The sequence below is a fragment of the Dendropsophus ebraccatus genome, chromosome 1 (genome assembly GCF_027789765.1).
Source record: "Dendropsophus ebraccatus isolate aDenEbr1 chromosome 1, aDenEbr1.pat, whole genome shotgun sequence".
NCBI classification, from domain to species: domain Eukaryota; kingdom Metazoa; phylum Chordata; class Amphibia; order Anura; family Hylidae; genus Dendropsophus; species Dendropsophus ebraccatus.
This window is the reverse complement of record NC_091454.1, coordinates 174451541-174474216: the sequence shown is the minus strand read 5'-3', so window position 1 is coordinate 174474216 and position 22676 is coordinate 174451541. Positions and strand designations below refer to the sequence as shown.

At 42.4% G+C, this 22676-nt stretch overlaps 1 protein-coding gene across 3 annotated transcripts in view; it reads left to right on the top strand.

Annotated features, from left to right (window-relative positions):
* Positions 1 to 1498: 1498 nt before the first annotated feature.
* Positions 1499 to 22676, top strand: part of AGBL1 (AGBL carboxypeptidase 1) — a 449865-nt gene continuing 428687 nt past the window's right edge. For all 3 annotated transcript variants that reach the window (XM_069956680.1, XM_069956679.1, XM_069956678.1), the window contains exon 1: positions 1499 to 1813. In XM_069956680.1, coding sequence (XP_069812781.1) covers positions 1763 to 1813 — 51 coding nt within the window. In that variant the 5' untranslated portion in view covers positions 1499 to 1762. The remainder of the gene's footprint in view (positions 1814 to 22676) is intronic.

Genomic DNA, 22676 nt, shown 5'->3' with positions numbered 1-22676 from the left:
TTTCCCATATTTTGTGTTATGAGCAGATTACACACAGTTTACAACAGTATATACTCAGTCTGCCTCTGGTCACGTGTGGGGCATACAGTTTTTTGCTATGGGGCCCCATGAATCCTAGCTACTCCCCTGCATATGGGTTTGTGAATCAAAAAAAATACTGATTCTTTTTCTGCTGGATTCACTTTTGGCTTTGGCCCAAAAGTTAGTTATAGTGGTAATTTAAATAAGCAAAAAAAAAAAAAAAAAAAAGTGTGACAGCAATCTTATGGCTATCCAAGGGCAAGGAGAAAAAAAAACATAAAAATTAGTCTGATCCTTAAAGGGTTAATAACATAGGAGTCAGCATTGTCACTGTATAAAATAATACATTTTGGGTTTTTTTATTTCATAGATGAGTAGAACAAATTGGCGCAGAGATGACACCTGTAAAAGCTATAACGGATGCCACATAAAGTTAGATCTGTGACCCCTTGTAATTGCACTCATTTGTATTCAGGGTTAGATCTTACTAAAGTAAACTTTGAAGCATGGTATGGAATGTACCTTCGGAATAACAGGATACGCTTTTACCGCCAATCTGCCAGTTGAATGCACCAAGCTCCATTCAAATAAAAAATAAAATCTTTCCGATTTGAGAGAAGTGAAATGAATCCTTCCACCTCGTATCTTGGCAAATAGCTATTTAATTATGGTTTTGATAGCTACCCAGGTATAATGGAGTATATACTTTTCAATGTGATAATACAGCTGCTTGTTATCTCGGCGCCTGCGAAAAAGACTAAATAATGGGTTGCTTCAAAACAAATTTTTTGTTAGCGAATTTGGCAGCGTTTTTATTTTTGCATTCCGAGCGGCTCTGATAAAATTAGGTCTGATGAGACTTTATAGTATCTACCTGCTGTGTAGCTCCCAACACAAAGCACTAAAGATTTTCTCTGTTCTGTTATTGAGAAGTCTCACATCGCCACTGATCATTATACAAAAAAATATGATTTTTTTTTTTCATTATGGATCATTATGGAAAAAAAACACATTTTCAATTGATTAAAACTTTACAGATGTCTAAACGTGTTGCAGTGACATCAGCCATTCTTTATCGAGTTCATTAAAATCGATGTTTTGTTATTTCAAGGTAAAAGTACCGAAAATTCTGTTAAAATTATTATTGGCGGTATTGCAGGTTCTTATTCCATAGAAGCAGCATGTTCCTATTTGGGCATTGGGTTTTTTACTTTATTTTCTTTACCCTGGAGGGTCCCTTTTGGTGAGCACTGAGCAGTATGTGCAATCCCGTATCCAATTTCATGTGGACAAGGAGGCCGGATTGAGAGCAAGTTCACCACTCTTGTGCTCCCAGGGACGTTTGTACAGTTCACACAGGCTGCTAGTGTCTGTCATTTTCTTCGCCTCTCTCTCCAGCCTGTTTTGTTTGCTGACATGAAGTTTCTGACTACCTCCCTCTTTTCCCAACAAGGAGTTCTATCACGATCCTCTCTCACGTATCTCTAGCAATGAGACCCTGCGTAATCTCTCCGATTCTTTACAGGAAATTAATGTAATCGTCACAGTGGCAAGCAGGCATTTCGTTCCCACAGCTGAAGTCTAGAATTGCACTGCTTTGAATAGTAGCATGCCAGCCTATGTGTGACTTGATCTGGCCTTAGGACAGAGAGCATCAGGGACTTGGCAGAGACGGCTTAAGCTGCATTGTGTCTGCTGGTTGTCTGCTTGTGAGCACAACATAGTTGTCATTGGCACAGACATGGCAAGTGAAGGCTCTAGTGGTTTGCAAGTTCTGCTTTCTACTTTACAGGTAAGAAGTGTTTGGCATGAAATAGAAGTGGAGTCAAAAATAGTTAACCCATTATTTGTATCGGAATGATTGCAAGCTCTGTGTGATGGAGCATGACACAGGTTTCCCACTGTTTACCTAGTGCTGATATTGTTATTATTCTGGGTTTAATTTATAACTTTTATTTATACCCTTAATGGGTTCACACTACGTATATTTCAGTCAGTATTGTGGTCCTCATATTGCAACCAAAACCAGGAGTGGATTAAAAACACAGAAAGGATCTGTCCACACAATGTTGAAATTGAGTGGATGGCTGCCATATAACAGTAAATAACGGCCATTATTTCAATATAACAGCCGTTGTTTTAAAATAACAGCAAATATTTGCCATTAAATGGCGGCCATCCACTCAATTACAACATTGTGTGAACAGATCCTTTCTGTGTTTTTAATCCACTCCTGGTTTGGGTTGCAATATGAGGACCACAATACTGACTGAAATATATGTAGTGTGAACCCAGCTCATATTGTATCTTTGCCAGATTTAGATATATAAAGGCTGGCTTCTACTGTATCGCCTCTGTTTATATCTCCATCCAACTTCCTGTTCCTTTGTATGACTGCCTGTCAGAGCTGCCAGCCATGGACTGAAACCGCAGTTCTCTGCTTTGATGCCAGTGTAGACATATATTTGACTTCTTCTATGATATCCCCCCTACAGTACATGATGGCACATCACCGATGAGACCATCAAACTCTACTGGTCCCTAGAAAGTAAAAGTACCACATACCATCCGAAGCCTATGCCTGCCCAGCAGTGCTTCTAATAACATCTCTATGCACAGTGCCAGGTTCAGAGTGGCGCAATGAAGTTGCCTTTTACAACCACTGTAGCTTCCTCTTTACAGGGATCAAAGAGGGTCATAATAAAGTGATACCCTGACAAGCTACATGCCTCCAGTCCTGTTCATATAACATTCAACCACTACGTCAGACATGCAGGTTTACCGAAACTAAAAACAATGAAAATGTATACTACAAATAAACATAACTGCAAAACTGTATGGATGTAGAAGTCTGTATCTTTAGGTAAACTTGGCATGGTTTCGTTTTTAGCACTGTAAGTGTATATATATATATATATATATATATATATATATATATATATATTGTGGACATGTCACTGGTAAAGTGCTCGAGGGGATGTACATCTCACCCAGGTTGATACACAGTGTGAGATGGTGAGTCCAGGAGGCATCTGTGCTCAGCAGTGTTATGCTGCTGAGCTATTATTTATTATTGCCGGGCCTGGACTTACATGGAATGGCAGGTAGGTTTTGGTAGTGGGACTTGCCATTCCCTCCCCCTCGATCCAGTGTGGGTTTTGGGATCAGGTGAGCTCTGATCCCAATCAGCCTGAGAAGGCAAAAGCTGTGCTCAGTGTGCAAGGGGTCTCTCTCAGCCAGGAGTGAACAGCCTGCATGCTGTTTGGTGAGAGCTGGGAAGACAGCCGCTGCTGGGGCCTGTTCACACCCCGCAATACAGATCACTGAAGTGTCAGAGAGGTAACCTGCTGTATTAGTAAGCGCCCAGACGGGCAGGACTTTTTGTTTTGTTTATTCTCACTGCACAGTGTTGCTGTATTTATGTTGCTGGACCGTTTATGCTACAAATAAACACCCAAAGCTGTTTTATGAGCCCAAGTTTGCTGCCTGAACTGTGTCCAAACACATCATCCCCCGGGAAGATCCCTACAATTGGTGCTGCGGAGCGGGCAAAACGGTTGCTAGGGGCAACGGTGTGCATCAACTTGGCTACAGCTGCTTATGTCCTGGGTGAAGGCTGCGGCTTCACTCCAAAAACAGTCAAGCAACATGGAGGAGATGATGAAGCAGTTAATGCAAGTGAATATGCAGCAACAACAGGCTCTGACAGACGCTAACCTACGCCATGAGCAAGCATTGGCCGCACAACAACAGGCATTGGCCGCACAACAACAGGCTCAGGCAGCCGCTAAACAGGATCAGGCAGCCGCTAATCTGCGCCATGAACAGACAATGGCTGCACATCAGCAAGCAATGGCTCAACAACAGAGACTTATTGAGCACCTGATAGCAAAGCAAGAGGCGTCTGCAGGTGCTAATCCCCAGCTGGTGGCAGCAGCCGCGCCAGAGACTTTGTCTGTGAGAAGAGCTGTGCAGCGTGCGCTGCAAAAGATGACTGCTGATGACGATGTTGAGGCCTACTTAACTGTCTTTGAGCGTGTGGCTGAGCGAGAAAAGTTACCCTCCACTGAGTGGGCAGAGGTCATTGCTCCCTATTTAACAGGCGAACCTCAAAAGGCCTATTATGACCTCAGTGAGCAAGAGGTCAAGGACTATCCTCGGCTAAGAGCAGAGATACTCGCCCGACTAGGAGTTACTGCTGCTGTCCGTGCCCGGAGGGTCCGCAACTGGAGCTACAGTCTGGACAAGTCAGCGAGGTCCCAGATGTACGACCTGATTCATCTGGCAAGAAAATGGTTGGAGCCAGACACCTCTACTCCTGCCCAGATCCTAGAGAGGGTCGTGATGGATCGCTACCTCCGTGCCCTTCCTGCTGATCTACAACGCTGGGTGGGACAAGGCGACCCTAGGAGTGCCGACGAACTCGTCAGCCTTGTGGAGAGGTTCCAGGCGACCGAGGACTACCTCCGTGATGTTCCTGCAGCACCGTCACCTCCCCGGAGTGCCAGATCTGTGCCATCATCTGGTAAGAGACTTCCATCTATTGGGGGAGTGTGGAGGGGTGCCGATAGAGGGAAGAGCGCTCAGGAGGTGTCTCAGGGGCAAAAGACTGATGGGGGACCCCGGTGGCTAAGTGGCCCTAAAAAGGACTCCCTGCCAAGGAGACCAGGCCCTATCCAGTGCTGGAGATGCCACGAGACGGGACATATGTCTGCCCATTGCCCTCTTACCTCTGAGCCCATGGAGTGTGACGCTAGCCGGCGTCAGTCGCTATTTGCGGAGCCGTCTTTTGTTGCAGTCACTGGACTAGAGACTGAACCACAAGTCTGCAACATTACTGTAAATGACTTTCCTGTTAAGGCGTTGCTGGACTCAGGAAGCCTTGTCACCCTGGTGCATGCCAGCCTGGTGACTGGGGACTTTGTGCCAGCAAGACATATGAGTGTGGTATGCATACATGGCGATACAAAGGTTTACCCTATAGTACGGGCTAATGTCGGGACTGAACTAGGCGCTGTACAATATGAAGTGGGTGTGGTTAAAAACCTTATGCATAATGTTATATTGGGGCGTGATTTTCCTTTGTTCTGGGCTCTATGGGGAAAACAACAATCCCCTGAAAGGAGTGAGGAGACCCCTAAGCCTATTGCATTACCCACGGTAAATGATAAAAATGTACAGGAGGAATATGATGCTTTTCCTTTGCAGGTCCTGGCTGGTGAGGAAGAGGCTCCTCCCACTGCGCAAAATGTTCCAGACTTAGAGGTGTCTAGGGATAATTTTGGTACTGCACAATTACAGGACCCCACTCTCAAAAATGCGAGAGAGCAGGTCACTGTTATGAATGGGGTACCTCAGGAACCAGAAGCTGAGAAAAAATTTCCACATTTTTCTATGACTAATGATCTCTACTACAGAGTCACTAAAATTAATGATGAGGTGGTGGAACAGCTTCTGGTGCCTAAGTCGTACCGGCGTCAGGTACTCGACATGGCCCATAATCATGTCCTTGGGGGACACTTGGGGACAGATAAAACACAGGAGAGAGTCCTCCAGAGGTTTTATTGGCCTGCGATTTATGCTGACATAAAAAAATACTGTGAGTCGTGCCCCACATGTCAGCTTAGCGCTCCAGTGTCGCATTTTCGCAGTCCTTTGGTCCCACTCCCCATCATAGAGGTACCTTTTGACCGGATCGCAATGGACTTGGTGGGTCCCATTGTAAAGTCGGCTAGGGGACACCAGTACATTCTAGTGGTGTTGGACTACGCGACCCGCTATCCTGAGGCTGTACCCCTAAGAAACACTACCTCTAAATCAATTGCACGGGAATTGTTTTATATGTTTTCCAGGGTGGGGATCCCCAAGGAAATCTTGACTGACCAAGGTACACCATTTGTGTCAAAGGTGATGAAAGAGCTATGCAAACTGTTTAAAATCTCACACCTACGTACCTCTGTATATCACCCACAGACAGACGGGTTAGTGGAGAGGTTTAATAAAACCCTGAAACATATGTTAAAAAAAGTGGTGGAAAAGGATGGTCGTGATTGGGATCACTTACTACCTTATCTGATGTTTTCTATTAGGGAAGTACCCCAAGCGTCCACAGGGTTCTCTCCCTTTGAATTAGTCTATGGTCGTCACCCTAGGGGTTTATTGGATATAGCGAAAGAGACATGGGAAAGTGAGTCCACCCCATACAAGAGTGTTATAGAGCATGTAGCACAAATGCAGGACCGTATAGCCACTGTAATGCCCCTAGTAAGGGAACACCTCCAGAGGGCGCAAGAGGGCCAAAGCAGAATTTACAATCGTTCTGCAAGAATCAGGACATTTAGCCCAGGTGACCGGGTACTCATACTTGTTCCCACGGTAGAAAGCAAATTCTTAGCAAAGTGGCAGGGTCCCTATGAAATTGTAGAGAAGATCAGTGAGGTCAACTACAAGGTACACCAACCAGGTAGAAGGAAGCCTTTCCAAGTTTATCACATAAACTTGATCAAGCCCTGGAAAGACAGGGAATCCTTGGTGGCGACAAAGCCTGTTGGTCATCTGTCACCACCAATCCCTCCGGTCAGGATTGGTGACACCCTATCAGTATCCCAGAAGCAGGAAGCTAAGGAGTTCCTGCAGAAAAATAAAAACAAGTTTTCTGACCTACCAGGGCGTACGCATCTCATTAGTCATCATATTGAAACTGAGCCTAAAAGCAGAGTAAACCTTAAGCCCTATAGGATACCAGAAGCCCGGAGGGAGGCGGTATCATCCGAGGTAAAACGTATGCTTGACCTAGGAGTCATTGAGGTGTCCCAGAGCGAGTGGTCCAGCCCGATTGTGTTAATCCCAAAGCCCAATGGAACTTGGAGGTTCTGTAATGATTTTAGAAAGTTAAATGAGATCTCCAAGTTCGATGCCTACCCCATGCCCAGGGTAGATGAGTTGATAGAAAGGATGGGTAATGCCAGGTACATAACTACCCTCGATCTCACTAAGGGCTACTGGCAGATCCCACTCACTCCTAAGGCTAGAGAGAAGACTGCATTCTCCACCCCTGATGGGCTCTTCCAATATGTAGTGATGCCATTCGGGTTACATGGAGCCCCTGCCACTTTTCAGAGGTTGATGGACTTGATTCTGCGACCACATCGTGATTACTCCGCTGCCTACCTCGATGATGTGGTCATTTTTAGCCCGGATTGGGAAAGTCACCTCTGTAAGGTCCAGGCGGTGTTAGATGCCATAAGTGATGCGGGGTTAACCATCAATGCAGAGAAGTGTGCACTAGCCTTAGAGGAGGCCAAATACTTGGGCTACATTATTGGGAGGGGGTTAGTGAAACCACAACTAAATAAAATCGAGGCAATACAGAATTGGCCTCAACCCCTCACAAAGAAACAGGTCAGAGCTTTCCTGGGTATTACGGGCTATTACCGTAGGTTTGTGCCAAATTTTGCCTCAGTTGCAGCCCCACTAACTGACCTGACAAAGGGTGCGAAGTCCGCAATGGTGACATGGACTCCAGAGGCCGAGAAGGCTTTTCAAAGCCTCAAGTCTGCCCTGTGCCAACAGCCTGTGCTAGTTACCCCTGACTTTAGGCGAGAGTTTTTGGTACAGACAGACGCCTCTAACACAGGGTTAGGTGCCGTCCTCTCACAGGTCGTGAATGGCGAGGAGCACCCGGTGATGTACTTAAGCAGGAAACTATCCCCGGCCGAGAAAAACTACGCCATAGTTGAGCGAGAATGTCTGGCAGTGAAGTGGGCCCTAGAATCCCTGAGGTACTACCTACTAGGCAGGAGGTTTAAGTTAGTGACAGACCATGCCCCCCTAACATGGATGAAAATAAACAAGGAGAAGAATGCAAGGGTGACTAGGTGGTTTCTGTCCCTACAAAACTTTAATTTCACTGTGGAACACCGGCCAGGGAAATTACAGGCAAATGCTGACGCCCTATCAAGGGTACACTGCCTGTGGGGACAATACGCTCAGCCCTCCGGTCTGAAGAAGAGGGGGGGGATATGTGGACATGTCACTGGTAAAGTGCTCGAGGGGATGTACATCTCACCCAGGTTGATACACAGTGTGAGATGGTGAGTCCAGGAGGCATCTGTGCTCAGCAGTGTTATGCTGCTGAGCTATTATTTATTATTGCCGGGCCTGGACTTACATGGAATGGCAGGTAGGTTTTGGTAGTGGGACTTGCCATTCCCTCCCCCTCGATCCAGTGTGGGTTTTGGGATCAGGTGAGCTCTGATCCCAATCAGCCTGAGAAGGCAAAAGCTGTGCTCAGTGTGCAAGGGGTCTCTCTCAGCCAGGAGTGAACAGCCTGCATGCTGTTTGGTGAGAGCTGGGAAGACAGCCGCTGCTGGGGCCTGTTCACACCCCGCAATACAGATCACTGAAGTGTCAGAGAGGTAACCTGCTGTATTAGTAAGCGCCCAGACGGGCAGGACTTTTTGTTTTGTTTATTCTCACTGCACAGTGTTGCTGTATTTATGTTGCTGGACCGTTTATGCTACAAATAAACACCCAAAGCTGTTTTATGAGCCCAAGTTTGCTGCCTGAACTGTGTCCAAACACATCATCCCCCGGGAAGATCCCTACAATATATATAGTGAGAATTGCAGTGTGTCCATAGTTTCAGCCATGTGGAAATGTGGATGTAAATAGTCTCAGTACCCTCAACAGTCATAGTCGCAGCTTGTTAGGTTAATTCTCAGAGAAATAATGTAAACGTTCTATTGTTTAGTTAAACGTAACGTTCTATAAGACTAGGCTCACACTGTATTTTTGCATTTGTCTTACCAGTCGCTTTTGCTATTTAAAAAGACGTCTGTGTTTGCCGAGATTTAATTGACTTCAGTGCAGTGCATTGAAGTCAATGGAATGACGGACGTCCAATGCACACAGTGTATAAGATAACGAACGTTGTCTGCTCGGACGTCAAAATAATGATCATGACAATTATTTTTGGATGTCTATTGCAAACACCAGACGTTATTTTTTAGTTGCTCACACACAGTTTTTCTTTTTTCTCCATCCTTTCACAGTTTTCACTATTAAATAATGCTAATAAATATTAATATTATTACTAATACTAATCATAGCAACAATAAGAAAGAGTGGGCAACACCTCAAATAACAAGCCATACCATATAGGCTATGTTCACACAACTTTTTTTCAGTTCCGTTTAAATTTACGTCCGTCATTCTGAGACTAAAATAACAAACGTAATTTCGCAGCTGGCCTCACTTTAGTGCAATGACGGCTGCTGGTACATTATTCTAGTTTGGGTTACTAATTGGCCTTTGGATGTGGCTGAATTGAAAAGTCCATTGAATTTAATATAAAAAACGGAGAAAGAAAAACTGAATAAAAAACGTCCACTGTTTACAAAAGATGTCCGAAAATAATGATCATGTTCATTATTTTGATATTATATTTATATTATTCAATACATTGTGTGCATTGGACGTCTGTCTTTCCATTGACTTGAATGCATTGTCATTGCAGTCAGTAAAATCATGGCAAAAACGGACGTTTTTTAAATAGCAAAATCGGCTGCTTTTTCAATATTTTTGACGTTGTGAACATAGCCATAACCTGTCCCACTGTCATGTCCTAGTTCTGTATTTATATACGTCCTCTGGGGCCAGCTTCTGTTGTGGATTTTCACTTCTGGTTTTACCCATTGTATTGCAGCAGGGGTGATATCAGTGTTGAATCCACAACAAATTCCACACTTTAATCTAAATTTTACACTTGCTCATTTTGCTGCAGATTTGCGGTGAATAAATCCTCTATGTTTGCACTTAAATCATTATATCTACAATATAGACCTTTTATCATGAAAAGGTGATTCAGGTCACTGCTGGATACAGAAGTTTCTATAAAATAAATTAGGTTATTAAAAACCACATGAATCCATAATACCCCCTGATATAGTTTATGGATGTTATGATTAGGGATGGTCGGAACCGAGTTCGGTTTCGTACGAACCCGAACCCTCGGTAATGATTCCCGCTGTCTGCCCGCTCCATGGAGCGGACGGATCCAGCGGGAGGACCGCCTGGAAAACTGGGATACAGCCATAGCCATAGCAATAAACTAATGTCAGCCCCACGGTCGAATATTGGAAAGAGCAGGAATGGGGAACCTTCGGCCCTCCAGTTGTTGCAAAACTACAATTCCCATGATGCCTGGACAGCCAAAGCTTTAACTTTGGCTGTCCAGGCATGATGGGAATTGTAGTTTTGCAACAGCTGGAGAGTTCCCCATCCCTGGTATAGAGGAACGATAAGACCTGGATACCACGCATGCTGTAGCGGGCGCAACATAATAAAGAATTATTGTTCAAGGGCCTGGAGGACTTTTGGAATCTCTTTTTTTCTGCAATTTCCCCCTGAATCCAGGTTGTGTGATTTTGGGAAACCTGTCCCTGAGAGTGCTGATCTTCACAATACACTATTTCTATCATAATATTATCCTATTACTGTACGTCAATTTAATTGGAAGAAAGTTTTATTTCTTTTATTAGTTGGTCCTCCAATCCAGTTTTCCCTGCAAGCAATGAATAGCCGAGTAACACAGCATAAATATATCCAAATATACGCTCCTTATTATGAGATAAGGACCATATAGTTAATCTATTAATATATACGGAACAGGCGTCTCATCAGTACTGGAATTACAGTCACCTTGGTCTCCCACACTTAGTCATTAGACTTAAAGATGACAAATATCTGAATTACGCATTGCGTTGGCTTTAATTTATTCTACAATAATCACCCCCTTAGCTTGTAGTAGTTTCTGATGTACTGAGCACATAAACAACCATTATCCTTTTTTACCTCATAAAAACAACTTAATCTTCTCATATCTCTCATCCATTCACATGTAAAACACAAGTCTTCTGCATTACAATCACCAGGATATGCCATCATTCTGATCAATAGATATATGGCTGACAAGACCCTCATGATTCTTAGGTTGCATCTTTTTTCCAGCTTTTTCCCATATGGTAATGCATCCAGTTGGCAGAGAACTTGGTAAAAAAGTCAGATTGCTTCTTCCTTCGCTGGATCCTTGAAATTTACATTGCCATTACAATTTCTAAGTGTATCGACTTTTCAAAATCTTTGTTTGAAATCTGTGACTACATTGTCATTGTACATTAGAATATGAGCCCAAAAAACTTAATAAACCAAGCATAGCCTACTGTTGAATACATTTAGTTTGCTCCCAAAATTTATGTGTGCATCTGTGTAAGAAGCAGAGTATCAGGAAAGTTTAATTTTTTTTTTGCCTGAATATAAAGTACTGATTTACTGATTTTAATCCCTTAGCCCTGTCATACAGATACAGATGGTGCAGGGACGGCAGGTGCAGAAGTCTAGTCCACACAAAGCAGGCGTCAGGTGTATGTTACAGCTGTGCTGCACTGGCCATAGTCAAAATATAACCCCAATTCTGGCAGTTTAACCACTTACTGTACATGCTGTGGTCAAAAATGACTGTGGCATCTAAGTACATAGTTTGACAGATTGAGGAAGCTCCTTCTGTCATCTGATGGCTCAACCGCAAAATGCCACTGTAGAGTACTGAGAACATTCAAGGACCTTATGATACCTGTCGTCTTGGTAATACTATTAGAAAAAAATCTGTAAAAAGTGAAAAATAATTGACGTTATTTATCTCACACAGTGGATGAAAAAAAAAAAAAAAAACAGTGTTGGTATGGTTTGTCTTCGTTTGGTCGCCCTTGTTGCCAAAAAAATGAATGTAGCTCTAATAAAAAAAGAAAATATTGTAGTTATAGAAAGGCTATGTTCACACAATGTTTTTTCCCAGCTCCGTTTAAAATGATGTCTGTCATTTTGAGTCTAAAATGCCATTTAGCTGTCTTGCCTCCTCTTAGTGCAATGACGGGTGTTTGTACATTATTCTAGCTTAGGTGGACTAATTGGACTTTGGGTGCGGCATGATTGAAACGTCCATTGAATTTAATAGTAAACATGGAGGAAGAACAATGACAAAAGAAAAACTGTGTGAGAACAACTAATAAAAAAAGTCCGCTGTTTGTGAAAGATGCCTGAAACTAATGATCATGTTCATTATTTTGACGTCTGCAGTAAAAACGTGCGTTATTCAATACATTGTGTGTATTGGACGTCCGTCTTCTTATTGACTTCAATGCATTGCATTGCAGGCAGGTAAATTGAGGGCGTTATTTAAATATCAAAATTGGCCCCCTTTTCTCTATTTTGGATGTTGTGTGAACATAGCCTATGGCTGCAAACTGCAAAAAGGATATGCATTTTTGTTTGCTTGTGCAGTGCTGCAATGCATTATATTCCATATTATTTAATTACTTTCCAGATCTGTGCAATTTGTGTATATTGAGGGGAAGAGAGGACAGTTTTTATTATCTGTGTATGACATCAGACGTCCTTTATCAGTCCCTGCTTGCATGTTGGTGTGTGACATTATATAGTTCTGCTGCATTATATTACTTGATAATCTGACTATGGACATTATCTACATGGAGTCTGTGTGTTCTTCCTGTGCATGCATGAGTTTCCTCCCAAATACATACAGAATATGTTGGTGCTCTATACATAATATTAAATAAATATTGAAATATGGCTGCTTGTTAAAAAATAAATATGTACTGCCCAGGTTGCTGTATTTGTTGCTGGGTTTAGTATAAATCCCGCAGAGAACATGGGTTAAAGAGGTAGTGCGGCGCTAAAAAATTATTCACAGAATACCACACATTACAAAGTTATGCAACTTTATAATGTATGTTATGTCTGTGAATTGCCCCCTTCCCCGCGATTCACAGACATAACATACATTACAAAGTTGTATAACTTTGTAATATGTGTTATTCTGGGAATAATTTTTTAGCGCCGCACTACCCCTTTAATCTCCTGCTATTCTGTTCCATTTGTGGCTGGACAATGACTGAGGGATCGGCTTAGCTAAGGGGTGAGACCAAATTATCTTTTTGTCCTAATGCAGACAGGGCAGGCAGAGTAGGGTACCGTTCTAATCAAAGGCCAATGTCTACTAATGCTGTCTAGTTCTTAGAAAGTGTAAATTTAACTTAGACAGAGGAAGGATGTGCATACGCAATGCACCTTTAAATGCTGTGATTGCAGTGTTGAAGTCTAAGTGACAGGAACAGCTCCTGTCACTTATCAATCGAGACCCCCGCAGCGTGACAGCAGCCCCCCCCCCCCCGCACGACAACAGACCTCAAACCGGTGACCCCCCCCCCCCAGGACCCTATAGCTTATCCCAGCACACCCCCTTTCACCGGGTGCCCCCCACTCTGCACACAGAAGAGATGAATACCCTCCTGTGCTGCGGTGTGTCCCCGCTCTGTCTCTTCTCCCGTACAGCAGCGGCGGGAGAAAAGAAAGAGCGGGGACACGCCGCAGCACAGGAGGATATTCATCTCTTCTGTGTGCAGATTGGGGGGCCCCGATGAAAGGGGGTGTGCTGGGGTAAGCTATAGGGTCCTTGGGGGGCGCGCTGGTCTGAGGCCTGCTGTCGAGCGCAGGGGGGGGGGGGGCAGGGGCAGCCGCACCACAAGTCCTATGTGACGTGGACGGGGCTGCTGGCACTTGTGATAGGGGTAGTTTGGGGGTGTTTAGGTGGTGGGGGTGTTCACTCAGGGGCAGCTGCACCACAAGTGCCAGCAGCCTCATCCTATGTGCCGTGGATGGGGCTGCTGGTACTTGTGATATAGTTATTCTTACTATGTCATTTCTTCATACAATGCGCCCCCTGCTGGACGCTTCATAGGAATTACACCTAGCCCTGCTCTGATTCATGACGTCACGGTATTTTAGGAAAATTGAAGTCTGCCTGATCTACTAAATTGAGGGAAATAGCACTTTATGTGCATTTTCCATAATTAGTGTATATTATAAATTTGTCCAACTTTCTTTATGTGATAACATATAAAAAAAAAATACATTTTGCCTGAACTTCACCTTTAAGGACTGGGCCAATTGTCACTTTTGAGTTTTCATTATTACCTCCTCGCCTTCTAAGACCCATAACTCTTTTATTTTTCCACCTACAGGGACATGTGAGGGCTTGTTTTTTTCAGGAACAGTTGTACTTTGTAATACAGCTTTTCAATCTGCCATGAAATGAATGATGGAACCACCCAAATATCATTTATGGTGTGAATTTGGGTCAAAAAATGTGATTCTGCAAATTTGGGAGGGGGGGTTTCCATGATTACGCAATGCACTTAGAATAAAAAACTGGCATTTTTTTATTCTATAGCTCAGTCTGAACACAGTGATATGCAAGTTTACTAGGTTTTCTAATGTTTTACTATTTTTATTAGCAGTAAAACATTTATAGGTATATTTATTTTTTCACCTACGGGTCGTGCCATGATCTCTAGTTTTTATAAGTAACATATGTTTCTAAATCAGACATATTGATCGCTTTTTATAAATTTTTTTTATACTTTAAATGTAATTTAAAAAAGCAATCTCTGCGTTTTTTTTACCGCTTTTTGTTCACGACGTTCATCGTGTGGGAATAATATTGACGATTTTATTTTTATTTGTTTTAGGTATAAAATGGGAAGGGGGTGATTTACACTTTTATTGGGGGAGGGGCTTTGGGGCATTTTTAAAAACTTTTTTAAATTTTTTTTACACATTTTTAGTCCCCATAGGGGACTTTCACATTCATGCATTACATTACATGCACTGATCCTTGCTATGCACTGATCTTATGATAGAGCCGGCCTGTGGCAGATTCTATCAAAAGATTGAAGACCTGACTGCACTTAGGAAGGTAAGAGACTTCTGGCAGTCAGGCTATACAATCGGGAGGTGCTCCGGTCACTTACATTTAAATGTTGCAGTGTGTCGCTATGGGGCGAGCTCACACCATAGCCCAGTACCCCGGCGGGCGTACATTTCGCCCGTTTGTGCCAAGGCCCAGGCTGCGGGGGCATAAATGTGTTGTGTCGTTAAGGGGTTAAAGCACAAAGGCTGAGGCCACTTTTGAAATGCACCTAAAGGTTAAGCAATGCTTCCTCAGAGGTAGTTACTTATAATCTGTGCAACATTTTGTGGCTTTTTATTAATTTGGCTTTTTTTTTTCTAACTCAATGTGTTTTATAATAGTAGTTTTCCTATTTTATTTTATTTTATTTTTTAACTTTATATGTATTAGTATAGGTGTTTTCCTATTTTATTTTTTATTTTTAACTCTATGTGTATCAGTATAGGTTCTTTCTTATTTGGCAGTTTTATCCCCTGTCTTTTTATTTTTCATCACAAGTCATATGATTGTTTCATCATGTGACTGAAAGATTTCTATTGACGATTTCTGGGGGATGAGGAAGAGACACCAACATGCTTACAGACTTGGTAAAAACAGCACTTAAGTGTAAAGAAACAGCACTATAAAACACTGTGTGAGTATGTTGTTTCATACATGCCTTTTGACTCTCGGTTGACATTTGGCCGCCCAGTTTTTATTGGTGTTTATTTGGAAAGATAACTCTAAATGAATCTATGTCATTAGGTGGTTAATGTCACTGCTAATGTCTATACCAGAAAAGGAGATGGATCATTGGCTGAGAAGTGCAGGACACGGAGAGTATCCAGTGTCACCAATGTTAAATTACAGAGCTGGTGACTTGAAAAATTCAGAACTGAAAAATAGTCTTCGTATACGGTGGTCACATTATATATAAGCTGTTTGTAGCTCCATGAAAGGGGAGATTCACTTTTAAACAGGACAACATTTTACTGGAGGCAAGTGTTTGGCACCTACAGTACTACACAGGCAGAGGTGTAACATCCCTTGAATTATTCATTGCCTCTTATCTGTCCATGGGGCCGTCTGTGGCTTTGTTCACTCTATTAGCTTTTTGCACTCCTCAGCCACAAGAAAACGTGAACGCATCCAAGTCCAGAGAAAGGTGATAACGTTTCTGTCAGTTGATTTAACTTTTGCACCACTCTCTTAATATGCCCTTGTGGTCTCGTAAAATATTTGGAATGCTGTGGGTCTAGTGAAATTTAATATGTGCCCACGGCGTTAACAGCTTGGACATTTACCTACATCTTCAGTATTCTGAGACTAAATACTTGGCGTCCTCTATATTGTAATTTGCTGTCATGATTTTGTGCTGTTTCTATCCATCCATGCAGAACTAAACAATAGCACAACATAGATTCATTTTTACTGTCTTATAATTAATATTGTATAGAAATGAAACAGGGAATTTGAGGCTCAAAGGCCTAATAAAAGCTTGAAGCGGGTTATTAGTTGTAATCTTTTAGATTACATCTGAGATTGAAAGTTGTCATAGCTTGCTATAGGTTACAGCACATTAGGGACACTCTATACAGTGTACTTGCTTGCCTGGTCTGACCACACATACTGTCAAAGTTTAAAGGACCAAATACAGAGTCAGGCTTCCTTTGGACACATATTTTGTATGGTGTTATTATGGTCTGAGTGTGGCGGCAGCCTAAGAGCAGTATCCCTGATCAGTGTGGGTGGTGAGATGTAGGGACCTGCACCGCTCCAGATATGCACTGTGTGGAATGGGTCTGTGAAACGGTCTTGAGCCAGACAATGAATGTGAATGTGGCTGCTGGGTGGGGGTGCAGACTACAGAGGCAAGATGTACCAAAGTTCAAACAGAGAAACACGTAGTAGCACTCACCTTTTCTTCAGCTTAGCGACTTTATTACATTCACAAGTTGCGGGGAGGGAAAGGATTCAGGTGTGTGCGCGTCCTGGGACGGCCGTTTCGGGGATACGCCCCCTTTGTCGACCAGGTGATGACGTCAGGATGCTAGGAGGGGTGTTATATACATACTACAACGTGCACGTGATAAATAACAACCAGTAAAAACATGTAACAGGTATCAGATAAAGACACTTAGATCATTGCGCTCGTTTAGGCCGAGCGGGCCAACCGCGTTCAGACGCGAGATCCATGTAGATTCCCTTCTTAATAAAATTTGATGTCTGTCTGAGCCGTCTTTAGGGGGGTTAACCCGTTCAAGGCCAAGGAATCTTAGTTAGGAGGTATCGCCATTGTGGACAGTTCTGATATGTTCAATCAGACGGGGGACTCCTTTCCCCGTCTTTACAGAATAAACATGTTCTTTAAAGCGAATCCATAAAGCTCTTTTTGTTTTGCCTATGTAGTACATTTGGCAACTGCAAACTATGGCATATACAACAAAGCAGGACTTGCATGTTATGAAATCATGTATGTAGCAATCAGTGCCACCTAACCGAATATACGCTACATTTAACAAGTGTACACAATATCTACACTGTCCGCATTTTTTGTTGCCCTGTGGTAGGGTAGATGTGAGCCATTGTTTCTGGCTAGTAGCGGTGGCTTTAGTATGTGTATTACTATTGAGACAATCACCTAGATTTTAGTTTTTCCTGTATGAGACACAAGGTCTTCGGGAGGCTATTTCATATAGATCAGGATCACTGTCTAAGAGGTGCCAATGGCGCAATATGGAGTTTTTTAGTATGGTGTTCATTGGGGAGTTTTGGAAAATGAAATTGAACCTCCTGTCATTATTTCTGTTTTTATTTTTCTGGGAGGGTCTAAGTAGGGTGGCTCTGGGTTTAGATTCAGCGCGACGTCTTGCTTCATGTATTACAGTAGGGGGGTAGCCTCTTTCCAGGAGTCTCCCCTACATTTCGAGAGCTTGCCGTGAGAAAGTCTCATCGGTATTATTCACCCTACGTAACCTGAGCATTTGGCCATAGGGAATGGCTTTTTTTGTATCCCTGATCAGTACTGCATTTTCCGGCGTATAAGGCGACTGGGCGTATAAGACGACCCCTGACTTTTAAGCAGATTGTCAGGGGTTCACCTTATACGCCGGGAAATGTTAACCCCTGCCTGACCGCAGCCCTGTTGCGGTAAGGCAGGGGTTAACTGCAGCTAAATAAAAAAAAACAAAAAACCTTTAACTCACCTAGGGCCTGTTTCCGGCCTCCGTGCCTCATGTACTGTTCCCGGCGCAGACAGTGTGACGTACTCTACCTGCGCCGTGGACGGAGATCGCCGAACCTCTCCCAGGCAGCCGAGCATCTCATCGGAGAGGCTCGGAGACGCTCGGCTGCCGGAAGAGCTTCAGAAGAATGAAAAAGGCTTCGGGAACTTCAGGTGCCTCTCTCATTCTCCCGAAGCTCTCCCAGCAGCCGAGCGTCTCTGAGCCTCTTGACGTACACTACCTGCGCCGGGAATGGTATGCGAGGCACGCGGAGGCCGGAAACAGGCCCTAGGTGAGTTAAAGGTTTTTTTTTTTTATATACCCGGCTTATAAAATGACTCCAGACTTTAATCCCGATTTTTTGGGGTTAAAAAGTTGCCTTATATAAGTATTCGTAAGTTAGCATTGTGTAAAATCCCTTCTTCTTTTAACAACACATTGGAAACATCTGGGAAGTAAGGAGACCATTGCAGGAGTTTGGGGAGAAGAAAGTTGCCTCATTCTTGTCCGATGTAGGAATATAGCTGCTCAATAATCCTGGGTATTCTTTGCCAGATTTTTCAATTCATGATGGTCTGGACTCTTCTTCTGCAATGCTCTTTTGATAGATGTGTTATGTGGTTTTGCATTGTCTTGCAAAAATATGCAAGGCCTTCTCTTCTGCTGTTCTGTAATGTCTATGCAATGTTCAACATTGTTAGTGCCTTCCCAGATGTGTAAGCTGTCCACACCATAGGCACTGATGTAACCTCATACCATCAGAGATACAGGCTTTTGAACTCTGTGCTAAGAACTAGCTGGATGGTTCCTCTCTTTTTAAATCCACAGGACATGGCATCTGTGGTTTCCAAAAAGAAATTCACATTTTGATTCATCTGATCACAAAAATGTTTTTAATTTTGCCTCAGTACATGATACTGCTTTAAGCTATGTTCACACTACGTAAAAACAATGGCTGTATTTCATAAAAACATCCGTTGTTGAGCACACAACAGCCATTATTTTTTAAACGACCATTGTTTTTACAAAGTGTAAACATAGCCTTAACTTGCATTTGTGCATTGCATTGTAAACTGTGTTTACAGACAAATTCTATGGGGGGGATTTATCAAACATGGTTTAAAGTGAAATTGGCTCAGTTGCCCCTAGCAACCAATCAGATTCCACCTTTTATTTTCCAAAGAGTCTGTGAGTAATGAAAGGTGGAATCTGATTGGTTGCTAGGAGCCAGTTTGACTTTACACCATGTTTGATAAATCTACCCCTATATCTATATTTTCCAGGACTCCCTAGGGCTGCATCTAACTTCTACAACCACTGGTATTCAAATGCTGAATGATCAGACTCAAACATACTTGGGTTGCCCTCATATGTACAGATGATAATGCTGATCAGTGCTCACTTAGGCTCAGTGCACACGGAGAAAAAGTGGCAGAATTCCGCGGCGGAATTCTCTGCTGCGGACTGCTGCCAGCCTCCCTGTCATAATGACTATGTCTATGGAAGGCTTGTGCACCTTCTCTCTCCGCACTGAAGAATGAACATGTTCTCCGCCACGGAATTCCGCCACTTTTGCTCTGTGTGTATGTAGCCTTTGTGTATGTGCACACTACGGAATAAGCGCTGAGATTACAAGCAGATTCTGCCAAATTTTTTGGGCAGACGGCGTAAATCGCCAGCAAATATCATTGAGTCTATGGGATGAATGGAACTTCAGGCGGAGCAGTGCAGTCCGCTCGTAGTCTATGCAATACACTTGCATTGCAAAGTTGGCCCATGTAAAAGGGCCTTTAATTGCACATTGCTCCTCCAGCTGTTTTTTGTTAGTATCATTTACTTTTCCAGCCTTTTGTTTCCCCATTCCATTTGAGATTTGTTGCTGCCATTAAGTAATTTTTTTCTCATAATATTATGAAATGTCTCCCTTTCAACATCTTAAGTTCAGTTGGAATTGGGTCTATAAGGTTTGCAAATCAGTTATTTATTTGCATTCATTATCATTTGTCATGGTGTCCAAGTTTTTGGAATTGGGGGTTGTACAATCTTACAGTTCTTACACTTCTGCATGGCAGCTACAGGACACATATAGCCTGTGGTTTTAATGTACTGAATTTAATACCAGTACAGGTGTAAAACCTTCCTTTGGTCTGGGAATACTTTGGTTCTATGTGAGAACCATATATTGGGAGAGGATTTGTTATGATGACAGATCTCTTTAATACATGTCATTGGGAGCTATTGTCTCTGATGAGAGATGCTCCTCATTTTTAATAATGCTATTGTTTCCAGAGTCGGGTTGACTGAGTGGCAGAGGATTATTGAGTGGCTCCAGGCTCTGACACAAGGATGGAATCCAAAGGTTTAGTAGAAGTCATCTACACTTGGAGACCACCTTGGTGCTAATCCCTTGTCAATAGGGTCTATTTCTTATGGGTTGATTTACAAATGTCTTGTTAAACCCGACTGATTCTCTGCCCTCTATATGCACTGATAGAATAGATTGCAATAAAAAGCATGCTTTGAGTTATGGCAGGTTTTCTGCCATCAATTTAATTTCTGGATTAAAGGTAAATTCACAATTTATACACAATGAAAAATGACATTGCAGATTTAAAAGCTGTACTGCAGGTCAATCTCTGCACTGACTCAAGATTTTTGAGGGGTTGTTAAGTGCTTCCACAAAATTGGCGTATGGTCTAAGGCTGGCAAAGAAACATAAAAAAAAAAAAAGTTATACTTACCTGTTCCAATCCCCCACCTTGTCCCCACACTAGGAATAGAGATTCCTGTTTTTTTTTTTTTTTTTTTGCTTTACACACAGGAAACACTTGTTTAACAAATTGCTGTCAGAGCTCAATTACTCCTATGGAGAAACACTGTCTGGCATATTCTGTATGTCAAAATTAATTTAGGAAACGCTTTTCCGAAGGGAGCAGACACCATCAAAACTGGGCATTGTTGGAACAAGCATGGTGGAGGATCAGGGCAGGTAAGTATAGCTTTTTATTTATTTTCATGCAAGCCGAAGCCACAATTTTTTAGAACTTGACACCCACTTTAATGAGATGAACGATTGCAGTGAAATGCAGTACAGTTTCTGTGACTGTGGCTTACTATGTAAGCGTATTGCACAGTACATGAAATCTCTTTATCTTCCCTTTACATTCATTACCTTTTTTGTACTACTTATGTGTTATGTTCTGACACAGTACAGAACTACAGAATAAGAGAAGATGTCCCAGAATTGTTATTTTATGGGGAATGCATTTACTAAAATAGGCATGTTACGAGATGTCATGGATTCTTAATAAAGAGTATTAATGATAATGACTATTGATGGCAGTTACTCCATTAGGCTGGGTTCACACTACGTATATTTCAGTCAGTATTGCAACCAAAATCAGGAGTGGATTAAAAACACAGAAAGGCTCTGTTCACACAATGTTGAAATTGAGTGGATGGCCACCATATAACAGTAAACAACTGCCATTATTTCAATACAACAGCCGTTGTTCTAAAATAACAGCAAATATTTGCCATTAAATGGCGGCCATCCACTCAATTTCAACATTGTGTGAACAGATCCTTTCTGTGTTTTCAATCCACTCCTGGTTTTGGTTGCAATACTGACTGAAATATACATATACTGACTGAAATATACATAGTGTGAACCCAGCCTTACCACAGGAACATTGGAAAGCTGAGTGGAAAAACAAGTGCAAGCTTTTAATGTAGCTATATTGTTTACCACCCAGCTAACAGAATACAGCTTATATAAGAAGAGCTATACTTAGCGGTGATGTCTAGGGTGCACCCACACATATTAGGGGCTGTACAGGCGAGGATGAAAACCATGCCAACACGTGGCTTTATCACAAGTGAGTGTGGTAAATAACAGTTATACTTGCAATACTGAACACTAGTGATGAGCGAATAGTGAGATATTCGAATATTTGATATTTGTACGAATATCCCGCGAATATTCGAATGTTCGATCGAATATTCGATCCCATTAAAGTCTATGGGAACAAGTATTCGATTAGTGAAAAACATCTATTTGACCATTTGGAGGGTGAAACCGGAAGCTGGGGGATTTGAACGCTTATCGAATATTTATCAAATATTTGCGGGATATTTGTTCAAATATCGAAGATTCGAATATCTCACTATTCGATCGAATATCTATTCAATCGAACAGTATTCGCTCATCACTACTGAACACCCATTAACAATGCATTTGCTGTGAAATTGTTCGTGAACGTTTGGCTGCACTGTAACTGTATGTGTAGACTCACTCTAAGATTTACTGTTTAATAGTTTATACGCTACAGATTACATTACTCTAGATAGTCATTTACACATGCAGGTAACATTCCCTGTGATGTATACAGACATTAATAAATTGAATCTCTTTTAATGGTGGGGTACTAAAGCGGTTTTACCATAATAAAAGAGATTTTAATCAGCACTTGGGAGACAACTTTGTTTTCCATTGCCAGTCTCCTGTCGCCATGCAATATCATGATGTCATGTCGCTATGTCTGAATTGCAGTTTTATACCTTGCATTATTTTATTTGGTCATTTACGTTGGATGAATCACACAGTCATCAGACTCTCTAAGGAT